The following is a 12246-nucleotide window of genomic DNA, read 5'->3' on the forward strand; positions in this document are numbered from 1 at the left end:
AGCATAGAAGGAGCACCTCATACCTCGAAGTTCATATCGCACGGTATATATTAAACTTATACACTATAAATGGGTATCAAAGGCTTACTCGTCGCCACCCAAGGCATCGAAAATGTTCGATGCCATGAAACCTGTTCCTTGGTCCTCTTTCTTGGAGGCAAGCGGGATGCACCAGAGTCTGGGGTACGTCTGTTAGACTTGGGCATGGTTTGGAAATCTCTTGATTCCCTGGCAGGCGCTCTCAACTTCTTCACTGGAGCACCACCTCTGGTGTAATTGGATCCACCATAACTGCTGCCTCTCTTCTTCTCGGCAGCCTTGCTCTTCTCCATCTTCTTCAATTCAGCCTCATCATGAATCTCCTTGATGGTCTTTGGACCAGCCTCTTGCTTGAGAGACTTCCAGCTACTCTTCTTCAAGTCCTGCAAGTCCATCAACATGAACTTGATTCTCGACGAAAGCTTGCACTTGTCCAAAATACTCTGGATATTGTCGAAAACCACGTTCAACGCAGCCTTGTTTCTCTGGCATGCTTCAAATCTTGGGCCCACAGTCTTGATCAACTGGGCCAAGTTCTCCAATGAGTCTTCTGATGGGTCGGTGACATTCTTGGACTGGTCTCTCAAGCAATGCAAAATGACCTTGTCGTTCAACAAGTTAGAAATGTACAAGTTACCAATAAACTTGAGCAAACCAAGACCTCTTCTCTTGGCAGCAGCCATGGCATAGTACTCGTCAGACATCATCTCTGGCTCCAAAGCTGAACCATCTGGGTTGGTAGGGAGTTTGTCAACCCAGCCCTTTTCGTACTCAGTCTGACAAGTACGCAACAAGAATCTTCTGGCGAGAGCACCACCAACAGTAGGCTCACCAGTCTTGGTAGGCATACCAACATCCTTGATGTCATCAGAGATATCCTTCACCATCTTTGCACAAAACTTGGAGTAGACAGTCGACCAGTGTGGCTCGTCACAGGCCTTGGCAAATGTCAAAGAGATAACCTGCTTGAGGGTAGCAGCATCCTCTTCGTGACAAGACTGCTTGGCAATGTCCAACATCTGGTTGGAAACTGGCTCGAACATCTCCAATGTCAACTTGTTCAATGCAGACTTGACCTTTCTCTCCACGTCCTCCTTGTCAAGAAGGACAGTGCCATCAGGAGCAGTCTTGACCTGAGTGGTCTTCTGTCTAGATCTAGGAACCCATCTGTTGGCAGAAGGAACCAATGGCTTGACATCTTCAACAGGCTTAGCGGGAGTCTCCTCCTTATCCTCTGGGACCTTCAAAGAGCTTTCCTTAGCGCTCTCCTCCTTAGGACTTCTTCTCTCAAACTTGTAGGTCTTTCTGACTTGAGTGTTGTCATGGCGAGGGCCACTTGGGATGGGCTCCTTGGTAGCCACCATGCCCAAGCCCTCGAGCTTCTCCTTCCAAGAATCGTCAGCTGGGTATGCAACTGCCTCCTGGAACTGAAGCAAGAACTTTGTGTCGTATCTATGCTTCTTCTCGCCAGCCTTCAATCTAGCATCGACGCCAGCCTGTGGGTATGGGTAAGGGAAAGTGAAAGGATCCTCAATGGTCTTACACTTGGACAATCTGTCGAAGAAAGAAGAAATGTCAATTGCCTTCTCCATAGACTCATCTTCACCAGTAGTCTCTTCAACCTTTTCTTCGACGATGTCAATCTGCTCAGCAGGAGCAGCATTGGAGACAGCCTCGGTTGGACAAGTCTCAGTGGTGTCTGGGACACCAGTAGTCTCCATAATTGGAGCCTCAACTGGAGCCTCAACTGGAGAAGCTTCAGCTACTGGCTCAACAACTGCTGGCTCAGTAACTGGGGCCTTCTCCTCTGGCACCACCTTGGGGGCTTCAGTCTTTGCAGGCCCTCAGGAGCTGCAGTAACAGCAATAGCAGCTTCGACTGCCTCGATAACCTTGGCAACCTTTGCTGGCTTGACTGCTTTGACTGCCTTGGCAGACAGCGCCTTTTTTACTTTAGCCTCCTGTTCCTTCTTCTTCTTATACTCTCTAGCCTTTTCGTGAATCTTCCTCTTGAATTCCTCGACCGCTGGAGTCTTCTTCGCAGCCAAAGCAGCTGGAACAAAGGAAATCTTCGTTTTCTGCTCAGTAACTGGAAATTTCTCAGAAGAAGAATGACTGTAGTAGTACTTCTGGTCAGAAGAGTAGTAGGTGGTGCCTGGGGTAAGGGCGTCAGCAGACGGGTTGTACAGCTGGTAGAAGTTGTACATGTTTGCTGGGCCTTGGTAAGTATCGAACTGAATCAGCTCGGTCATTGTTATCTAGTAGTCGTTTTACTTAGTAGAGCTCGTTGGTCGATTGTAATCGAGTAGTAGTCAAGCGGTGGTTGACTGGTGGTACAAGCTCAGGTAGGTTCTCTCTCTTTCAGTTGCTGAAGGATAAAGAACAAGAAAAAAGTGGTAGGGAAGAAAACAGGATAGAGGGAAAAAGGCCAGGTATTTATATTCAAAAAGTGGGAAAACTGGCCAGCTCTGGGGAAAGTGGTAAATTGGTATAAGTTGGGAAGCTTCAAAAGAGTAAGTCCAGTGTGCGCATATATTATGGTGGAGGAGAACCTCCGGTAAAGAAGCGTATACTCACTCAATTGCAGTAGAAATTGACTTTTTGGATACGGCGAGAAAAGAGAATTTTACTACGGTCATTTTGAGACCCATAAGTGTGGGTTTTCGGGTGTTCTTAATGGCTGCAAAATAGACGTTTCTGTCCCTGCGTTTTTGTGTCGCAGAAACAGCTTACATAAGCAGAGTATCAAAAAAGGAAACTATAGAGATATCGGCACTAAAAAGTAGAAAGTACAAAGGGACATGAATTACGAGCGGAGGTCATTGTCCGACAGAAGTTGCAAAACCTTCTATATTTCGAAAGATTATGGCAGACGTAGTCATTTCTTCGAAGAGAGGGTCATCAATGGCTCTCAGATACAGTGACAAGTAGCAGTTATGGCAGGTAGAGCTTCGCCTTAATTCTTCCACATTATTTTACGTTTTGAACGCCCTACAGGGGCTCATAAAATTTATCCTGGTTTGCCGTTTGGGCAAGATTCTTACGCCTCAGTAGGAGATTTGCCGTTTTACTTCATTGAATTCGTTCAATTGGTCTTCGTCTTTTGAAATGACATTAGCTGTTGAGAAACACCGTTATTTGTAGACATACAGTTGATCGTTAGTGCAATAAAGAATAAAAAAGTGGTAACCATTATATCTCGCTCATTATTAATCCGGGATAAGAAAGCACCTCTTCCCTCTCCAATACTTACTAAGTTCTCATCTACTACTGTAAGCTAGTAAACTACGCCACATGTCGTTCAATCTAACAATTTGAAATAAATATTAAGGAAAGTCACCGTAACGAGGACCAATGTAACCATCTGGCGCTTCTGATATAGGTTTCAAAGCCTGCTGGCCATCTCCACCCTCAATGCCCTGGTAAGATACTGTGTTACCCCACCAGTCAAGAGGTTTATCGTTATACTGAACAGCAAAGAAAATGATGATACTGCTGAAAGCAACGCCAGCATCCAAAGCTCCTGACAACACGTAGTTATACTTCTCCCACCAGGCCTGGTAACGCTTTCTAATGTAGTACATGAACGCAAAAGAAGCGTAAAGACCGCCAGTGTAGTAGGACAAGTTATAAGGAGCGTAGACCAAGAAACCTCCTATAATCAATGTAGGCTGGAAGTATTTTGTGTACTTCTTTGGACCAAATTTCTTGAAAATAATACAGGGAATTGTAGCAACAGCCCCCATTAGGAAACACCATTCTAATAATGGGTAAAGGCCACCAAAGACTTTCTTTGGGCCGATTGTACCCCACAAAACAGAAGCTGAAAAGAAAATGTTTGAGTTTGGACAGTAGAATTTTTGATTGCTTTGAGGCGTACAATAGTCTTCGACATTGTCAATCATAAAATTCATCACCGCCAACGAGACAAAACACGAAATAAAAACCGAAAGCATCTGACAGCGGAAGAGTGCTCTTGGGGGAACCTTGATATAATGGCCCATCTTCTGATCGGTGATATAATTCTGAGCCTGGCCGTTGATATTATAGCCCAATGCCTTGATGAAGTTCAAGGCTAATGCGTTACCTGGCAAGGCATATCCAACGATTAATTCAACTAAGACATTAAGACCAAAGCCCCAGCCTGTTGTAGCTTGAATAGCAGTAAGGGGAATCAAAAAGATGACATTCATTCCAAGGGCGAAGAAAATACCCCATACGGGTGTTTCAGCTGGATATACTTCAACGCAGATGATGGCTAATACAATGGATATCACCAACACAACAAGAAAAACCCAGTCTGCGACCTCCTTATACTGTTTCATCATGGTTGTATGAGGGTCATCAAAACCTTCAAAATTAGACCTTCTGAAGTTCTTAAAAGAACTGCCTATGTTTTTGATTGCAAACCACATAGGTCTCCAGTTCATTAAGACTTCGTAGATAAAGGCGAATGGGTAAATAGCAAAGAATGTACCGTAGACAAGCAAATTAGCGGCCGAATAGAATGGTGGGCCAATCTCTTGGTACTTTGCCTCGTCAAACAACGATCTATCGTTAACAACCTCTTCAATCTGATATCTTTCGCCTCTGTTGTTAAACAAAGTGGAGGTATTAATAGGAAGATAAGCTGTTCCATAGAAGTTGGTGTAGTAGAGCCCAAGGATGCAGAAGAAACCGAGAACAATACCAATATATTGGTTGACCTGAGAATAGAACGGGATAACCAAAGGAGAATTCCAACTTATAATGTTCCAATCAAATGTCGGGATAGGATTCAAACCCAAGCCATAAAGATGGCCTGTTACGACGTTCAAGTCGAAGTTGTAAGGCGCAATCCAAGTGATCCAATTGAAGTAAGACATGGCTTCAAAGAGATACGTTGGCACCCAGAAGTAAAGGAACGAACCAGAAAAAGCGGTAAAAAAGAACGAGTATCTCGAAATAGTCCATCCGTTGATATTCGCCTTCTTCTCCTTCTGCATTAAAGCTCTATTCAACGCAAGCGTTGGCAAAAGAGTAGGCCACATTGCTCTAACAGGGTAAACTGCAAACTTTCTGATAATACCAGCAATTCCAAAACCCATAAACTGGGTGGAAAGCATTAGCAAGATTTGATAGCCCCAATCAGCCCACTGATTATTGAAATAATGAGGAAGCCTCTGAACATGAATATTAAATGAAACATATGGTGTACCGGCAGAAACAGAGTAGAAAATTGTTGCCAACATTTGTTCCTTATAGTTCCATGGGCCAGGGTTCAAATCGATGGTCCACCTCCAGATCGTGAATTTCTTGTGAGGGAGAATTGCAGCCAACAACTCACCAGATGGGTAAAGCAAAAGCTGGACCACAGGTGTACCTAAGTAAATACCAGGCTGTCTTTCAGCAAAAAACTGGTTTACAAAAGAGCCAACGGCAGTCCAGATGATTCCTAAAATGTACACTCTCAAGGTTTCAACTGGAATACTGGTATCATCATAAGGACTAGTGACCGATCTGACTTCGGGGTATGGGGAGAAATAGGCAATCATGACAGCTTCAGTACGAATCTGGAAATCCCAGTCAAAAATGCTGAACTGGTTGCCCTCGACATCGGATTCCTGAACCGCGTCGGGCACTTCCTTCTTCTCCTCGATAATTGTATTTTTTTCGTCGCCATAAACCCTCTTTTCATCCAGTGAAGTATCCTTTTCTCCAGACTGAGATTGACCAAAGTGCTCTGGTGCTTCTTCAAAAAGCCTTGTAGTAAAATCATATTCAGAAGTGGGAATATTGACATCGTCCAGATGATCTTTTAAGTACTTGCCTAGAATTTCTAAGGACTGTGGCACTGTCATGTGAGCGACTCTTTCCAATAAGAAGGTTGCTGATACTGGCAAATCATCCAAATCGTCTAACATTTGGAAGTTGAGACGCTTCAAAACATAAAACTTCTGCTCAGCAGTGAGTTCTGGCGCAACATCATCAAGGGCAACGTCTTGCGAGCTGAGAACATCAATATCAACTCCATAAGTTGTGGCTTCTGTGGGAGGACCGTTACTGGTGATACTTGTAAGAGCCTGTACAGCAGGTAAATCCCTGTTTGCCTTGATCTGTTCCATGACTATACTGGCCAGCTGGATTCACCCCCAGCAGATGGCAGGCCATTTATGTTTCATCCATGCTAGATAGCACAAGAACCATCGAGCCACAAATGACAACATTGTGTCACAGAAAGTGCCCAGCTGTAGCGAAGAATTTCTTAGCTTCATTAACAACCACCACCTTGCAGCATTTGCGCCTATAGTAGCTGATGAAGTTGCTATAAGGACTCTTTGGCTCGGTGTAGCAATAATCATATTTCACCACTTATCATTGAGTCCCTATATGAGTCCACCGTCTTGGTAGCTTTCGTTTCCAACACTACTTTCATGTCATATCCTCCGTTCACTTAAACAAATAGTACGCACTGCCAGCCGTCCAGAGGTGCTGCCGTACGTTGTTTCGTGTAACACTATTACCTCATGAAGTCTATTTATATGAAAGCTTCAAATCCACAAAAAACCTTATCGTTCTTAAAAGGACACAAAAATACATTTCTCTGCTTCTTATCAGCAGCTCATCTTGGCGTTTCGGGACGAAGTGGCACGCACGGCATGGGTCCAGTGGGTATTTGCGGCCATTTCGGCATCTATTGATCGTTGCCCCACATAAATTATGATCAAAAAATGGTTTAGTGTCGTTTTTAATATTTTTGGTAAGGTTTAAGAGAAGGGATATTCTCGCTGATGCACCCACGCTTTTCTTTGGATTTTGTGAGTTGTCGTGAGGGATCTATGGCTGGGGAAGCCTTTTGTCCTTGACTATACCAAATATCCAGACAGCTTCCGTTCTATCAGTTACACTTTATAGAGGCCGGTACCGGTCCGTTATTCTCTGAGCGATCTAACATGCGAGCCGGCATTTGAGAAGCTTCGCTGTGTTTGCTTCTTACATTAAGGCAGGGATGGCTAAAACAGCTTTGTATGATTTCTTTCAAAAACTTGGCAGTGTGGCACCAGTTAGTTTGCTGGATGTCTCCGACTTCGATGTTAATAAGCTCTGAGATTCAGTCAATATGGTTTTTGTGAGAACCTTATCTGGGACTTAGAACTGTTTTTTTCAGTTTTGTAACCCTGTAAACCTAAATTTCAAGCTTTACACTTCCGAGAAATTGAAGTAATGTGTGGCTTTTTGATTGAAAGGACGTGTGGCTGAACTCCATACTGGAGATCAAATAACATCAGTTTGTTGTGTGGCTGATTTCAAGTAGGAGATTCGGGCTCGTTATGGACCACTACAAAGTATGAATGAAAGATAAAATAAAGTCGTTAAGTACCGATACCGAAAAATAAAAAAGAAAATGCAGAAAAGAAATAGTCAATGTTCCCAAGAATTAAAAGAAGTTAAAACCTCATCAGGCAATCTAGAGGACTGCAAACAAAACGAAAGGAAGCACCCAATTGTTGCAGAAGTCACGGACTGAACCAGATCCTTCGAGGACGCTTGGTTCAGCTGACTTGGCAGCAGATGGAGAAGCAGAATGTGCAACCGATGGAGCGCCAGAGGAAACACCTTGTCCTGAAGTGTAAACGGACTCAAGAGTTGTCACAGCGCCAGCCTTCTCTGTAGAAACACCAGCTTGTTGACCAGCACCTGGAGTCACTGCTTGGCCTGCAACAGTCTTTGATTGCGGCTTACCAGCAGGGTTTGTTTCAACGACAATGACATCCAGTACAGTGTCTACCTTTCCATTGCCCTTAGTTGTTTCGTGGACAGCGGTAAATGTTCTTTCGTTGGATGGAGAGCGAATCGAAGTAATGGAGGTAACTTCACCACCTATAGTCGTTTCAATGATGTCTGCAACAGCAGTTGTCTTGGTACCATGCTCAGTAAGAGTTACCAAGGTTGACTCTGGGCATTCACTGGTGTATGTGGTCAAATGTCCGTCAGGAGCAGTTGTCTCACAAACAACCACAGTCTTAGTAGATTCCTTTCCATCATGACCTGTGGAACAGATTGTCGTGGTAAACGTAGAGAGGTCATGAGTAGTAACGCAGGTATCGCAAGTTGTCAAAGTCTCAGTGTCACAGCTTGTAGTAGTTTCTGTCTCGCAGACTGTCGAAGTCTCAGTGGTCAAACTGCCATTCGAATCTGTGGTTTCGCAAACTATAACAGTTTCTGTCGTAGGCTTTCCATCTGCGGCCGTTGTTTCACAAACAATAATGGTTTTTGTGACAGTGCAGCCGTCGCTGTCGGTCTCACAAACAGTCGTCGTGGAAGTATGACATTCAGTACATTCAGCTGGCGACGAAGTGATTGATGATTCCTCAGGACACAGAGTAATTGTACTGCAGTGGTTCAGAGAGTCACACAGAGTAACCGTTTTGCACTCAGTAGAGGTTTCACACAGAGTGACTGTGTCGGTGAAAGTATCACACAGAGTGACTGTGTCGGTGAAAGTATCACACAGAGTAACTGTGGTGCAATCGTTGGAACTGTCACACAGAGTAACTGTGGTACAAGCTGTAGAAGTGATACACAGTGTCAGGTCGAAACTGCTAGAAGGCACACCACCGGATGGAACTGAATGGATTGATGAAGTCTCTTCGCAAGAGGTTTCTGGAAGTGAAGTATCAGGCTTTGAAGTCTCGTTAACTGAGCTGCTTGGATACCAAGATGGTGCTGGCTCAGAAGAGCTTTCTGGCTTTGAAGACTGCCACACAGACGAAGACTTTGAAGATGAGTATGAATCAGATGGACCTTCTGAGACGGATGGATGGCCCAGAATCGAGGAATGCTCTCCATGGGAAGAATGGTCAGTTACCGACGAAGAATCGTAGGTAGACGTACATTCACTTTCAGAAGAGTGCTCGGGCTTGGAGGAGTGCTCTGGCTTAGAGGAGTGCTCTGGCTTGGAAGAATGTTCTGGCTTGGAAGAGTGTTCAGGTTTGGAGGAGTGCTCTGGTTTTGAAGAGTGTTCAGGTTTTGAAGAATGCTCTGGCCTGGAAGAATATTCGGGTTTCGAAGAATACTCTGGCTTAGAAGAATGTTCTGGTTTCGAAGAGTATTCAGGCTTTGACGAATGCTCTGGCTTAGAGGAGTATTCTGGTTTCGATGAGTACTCTGGCTTGGAAGAGTGCTCTGGTTTCGACGAGTGCTCCGGTTTTGAAGAATGCTCTGGTTTCGAAGAGTGCTCTGGTATCTCAGACTCAGAACATAACTCTGATTCTGTTGAAGAAGCAGGCCCTTCGCTGGTGACATGGGCCTCGCTAGAAGTGGAAGGAGAGTCTGATACCGTTTCTTTCGACGTAGTTGGTGGGGAATGAGGTACGTTAGGGAAATCCTGGCACGTACAAAAGGCTGGTGAAGAACCTGGACAGGTGTCGACGTAAGTAATGATGCTTCCAGTGCCAGAGTCACCATTGGTATGGAAACCCTTCTTCGAGTAGCCTTTTCCAATAAAGAATTGCACGGTTTGTTTCTCAGCCAAAAACTCAACCTTTAAAATTCCAGTCCCTTCCAGGTACTCGAACCCTGAAAACTCTGTATCGAAATAGATCTCGTTGCTGCCTCCAAATCCAGCCACCTTGAAAGTTGGGGCCGTCTTGTCACCAAGTGCTAAACCAACAATAGACAATTTCGAAGATGGGGAAGAGAGAAAGATAGTCTGCTCGGCACCTACTTCGTTCCGCTTGGGGTGAAGTTGAAGGTCTGCATTATCCATGATGTTGATACATCCAGAACCTTGGATGCCTGTGACTTGCAGCCATACCAAACGCTGAAGACAGATACTACCAACATTCTTGATCGTTCCGGCCTCCAGAGAAATCTTTACTTCAGAAGAGGCCCCTGAAGCCTGCTTAAGAAATAACTTTCCGCTGTTGACCCAAGCATGGGCACCTCCAATTTCAATAGGGGAATCTCCAGAGTGGGAGCTGATACCAAGCCACATCTGGCCATCGTTAGTAAAGCTCTCGATAGATCCCATAGAGTACTTGCTCACTCCGTTGGCATCTAAAGAGTCAAAAGCTACCATACCAGAATTATGGACTGACCCAGACTCAACCGATACCGAGGCTATCGAACCTTTCGTTGATGAAACATAGAAGCTACCTTTGTTTTCCAAGCCTCCACGAACCGTAGTAAGTGGGGCGTTGATAATGGAGTAGAAAACATTCAGAATGATATTAAGACCGTCGATGTCCAATTTCTCTGATGAATCAGCAACGGTATCCTCACTAATTATCAAAGACAGTACAGCAGATATGTAGGCAGCCGTAGCAAGCCAATTACGGCAGTTCAGGAACTTCATCCGTGTTAGTGTGATGTATGGAAAAAGAAGTCATTTGGTCTCTTTTATATCTTAGAAAAAAGGAGCTTCTCGTCCCTTGCTTTGTGGTATACGAATAGAATGGTGGAACTCTGGTGCCTAGAACGTCCGTGCCTTAAGTATATGGCTTTTGAAACATTACGCATTAATCTCAGGCAATGGTTGGAGGTAGCACCACCACTTAATAGTATCAGATTGCTGATTTGAGAAGTTCATGTTTCTTCAGCAGTACTTGTTGGACCTTACATAATACTTGTTTAAATTCTGTTACGTTTTACAGCGGGGCTTCTTGAGAACAAGAAGAATATACGTACCCATGGGTAGAATGAAGTAGCCCCATTTAATATAGGTAATTATCGACCCACCTGTAAGGGGTATCGTGCTCTTATGGTATTGACAGGATTTTTGTTCGTATATACTATACATGGTCTCTCTTACGATGGAGAGAAAAAATATATACATAATTTCTTATGAACTCCTTAGAACAGCAGCCCAAGTTCTTCTTGACGCCAGCATCTCGTACAATATTGCAAATCTTGATGGAGGTGATGAATTTTCGCAACGTTTCAGGGCATATAAAGCGAGAGAATCTCCTCAATTTAATGGCTCTTCTGATTAAACAATCTTTCTTTCTTTTTCTTTTCCTTGTTTTTTTTTTTTTTTTTGGGATCTCGTAACACGATTCTTATTGACTTGTAGCTCCCCTGCAATCACCTCATGGAGAAACGTCGCCGTTACTGGAGGCCACAGAGATGTCCATAGGAGGATGCTCAGATACAGCATTCACCCCACATAACGGAGATCATAGGCTGGTAAGGCCATCTATAGTATATGTTTCTGACTTCATGGAAAGGTACATGGTTCCACTTTCAATACAAAGCACTCTGTTGAAGTGGTCACGATGAGTAAGACCACGAAAGCCTTCTGATTTGCATTTCTCAACCAGCTTTTTAAGTATATCCACGACCACAAACTCTCCTGCGGCTTCTTCAACGACCAACATTCCATTATGAATGAAGGTAAAAGATTGTAGATATCCGTTGCACGTATTCTTCACGCTCTCGCCCATCCATTGCCGAGTTGATTGCAGGTATTCCCTGATTTCTATCGCTTGTTCGGTAACTGCAATAAAATATACAATATCATCTACCAAAAGACGTAAAAGACGGTATACGGTGTCGTCTACTTCCCAGATGGTCTCCTTTCCGTTGTCGATGATAAAGATATTCTTGTCCCCAGCATACGATACCAAGTCCCCTTTCACATCTAAGTCCTCAAAATAGTTGCATTCGGCGATTTTCTCGTAAGCAGGCTTGCCAGCAACGAGGTCTTGAAGCGGAGACCTGAATAATGGCCCAAAATAACCCGTGCCTAGGTAAATATAGTTTTCTGAAAGCTCGATATATTCAATCAAACTTTCGTAATCTATTTCGTAGCCATATGGTGATTCTTTCTTAGCCGTCTCAAGTATAATCTTGAATGGTTCTAATGGGAGTTCGATTGTCTCTCCCAGGAAAGTAACCACTCTCAAGGGCTCTTCGTCAGTGCATAAGATCTCGCACATCGAATTTCTTATAGCCGCCATGCAATAGCGGCGGTTCTTGGTAACAGGTTTGAGCTTCTCGTCTACTATAGGAATTTCTGTGATACCAAGCTCGTTTGTAGTCGGCTTGAAGTAAATACACTCATTTGGTGATTCCAGGTCGCCTGACATGGGCAAGAGCTCTATATCAGGAACAAACTCTGGCTTAGCGCTCTCTAGAAAGCTGGTCATTTTGAAAATTCGTGCCTGTGATTGCGATGGTATTTCGGGTACTACACCAGTGTCTTTGAGGCTTTCATTACTTTCTTCTT

General features: G+C 44.1%; 4 protein-coding genes across 4 annotated transcripts; all 4 read right to left on the minus strand. All coding sequences in view use genetic code 12, as the record gives it.

Annotated features, from left to right (window-relative positions):
• Nucleotides 1-84: 84 nt before the first annotated feature.
• CXQ85_000011 (uncharacterized protein) lies at nucleotides 85-2290 on the minus strand (the record flags this gene model as incomplete). Its single annotated transcript, XM_025483771.1, has 3 exons — nucleotides 85-146; nucleotides 188-1856; nucleotides 1901-2290. 3 exons carry the CDS (start codon nucleotides 2288-2290, stop codon nucleotides 85-87), a joined length of 2121 nt encoding a protein of 706 aa, XP_025341986.1.
• Nucleotides 2291-3364: 1074 nt separating this feature from the next.
• Nucleotides 3365-6142, minus strand: CXQ85_000012 (OPT family small oligopeptide transporter; the record flags this gene model as incomplete). The annotated part of the gene is made up of 1 exon (XM_025483772.1): nucleotides 3365-6142. The coding sequence occupies one exon, from the start codon at nucleotides 6140-6142 to the stop codon at nucleotides 3365-3367; it is 2778 nt and encodes a 925-aa protein (XP_025341987.1).
• Nucleotides 6143-7485: 1343 nt separating this feature from the next.
• Nucleotides 7486-10374, minus strand: CXQ85_000013 (uncharacterized protein; the record flags this gene model as incomplete). Its single annotated transcript, XM_025483773.1, has 1 exon — nucleotides 7486-10374. The coding sequence occupies one exon, from the start codon at nucleotides 10372-10374 to the stop codon at nucleotides 7486-7488; it is 2889 nt and encodes a 962-aa protein (XP_025341988.1).
• An 820-nt stretch (nucleotides 10375-11194) lies between these two features.
• On the minus strand, nucleotides 11195-12166 carry CXQ85_000014 (uncharacterized protein; the record flags this gene model as incomplete). The annotated part of the gene is made up of 1 exon (XM_025483774.1): nucleotides 11195-12166. The coding sequence occupies one exon, from the start codon at nucleotides 12164-12166 to the stop codon at nucleotides 11195-11197; it is 972 nt and encodes a 323-aa protein (XP_025341989.1).
• Nucleotides 12167-12246: the final 80 nt, after the last annotated feature.

Source organism: Candidozyma haemuli (assembly GCF_002926055.2).
Source record: "Candidozyma haemuli strain B11899 chromosome Unknown A_2014730914, whole genome shotgun sequence".
In the NCBI taxonomy this organism is placed as follows: Eukaryota; Fungi; Ascomycota; class Pichiomycetes; order Serinales; family Metschnikowiaceae; genus Candidozyma; species Candidozyma haemuli.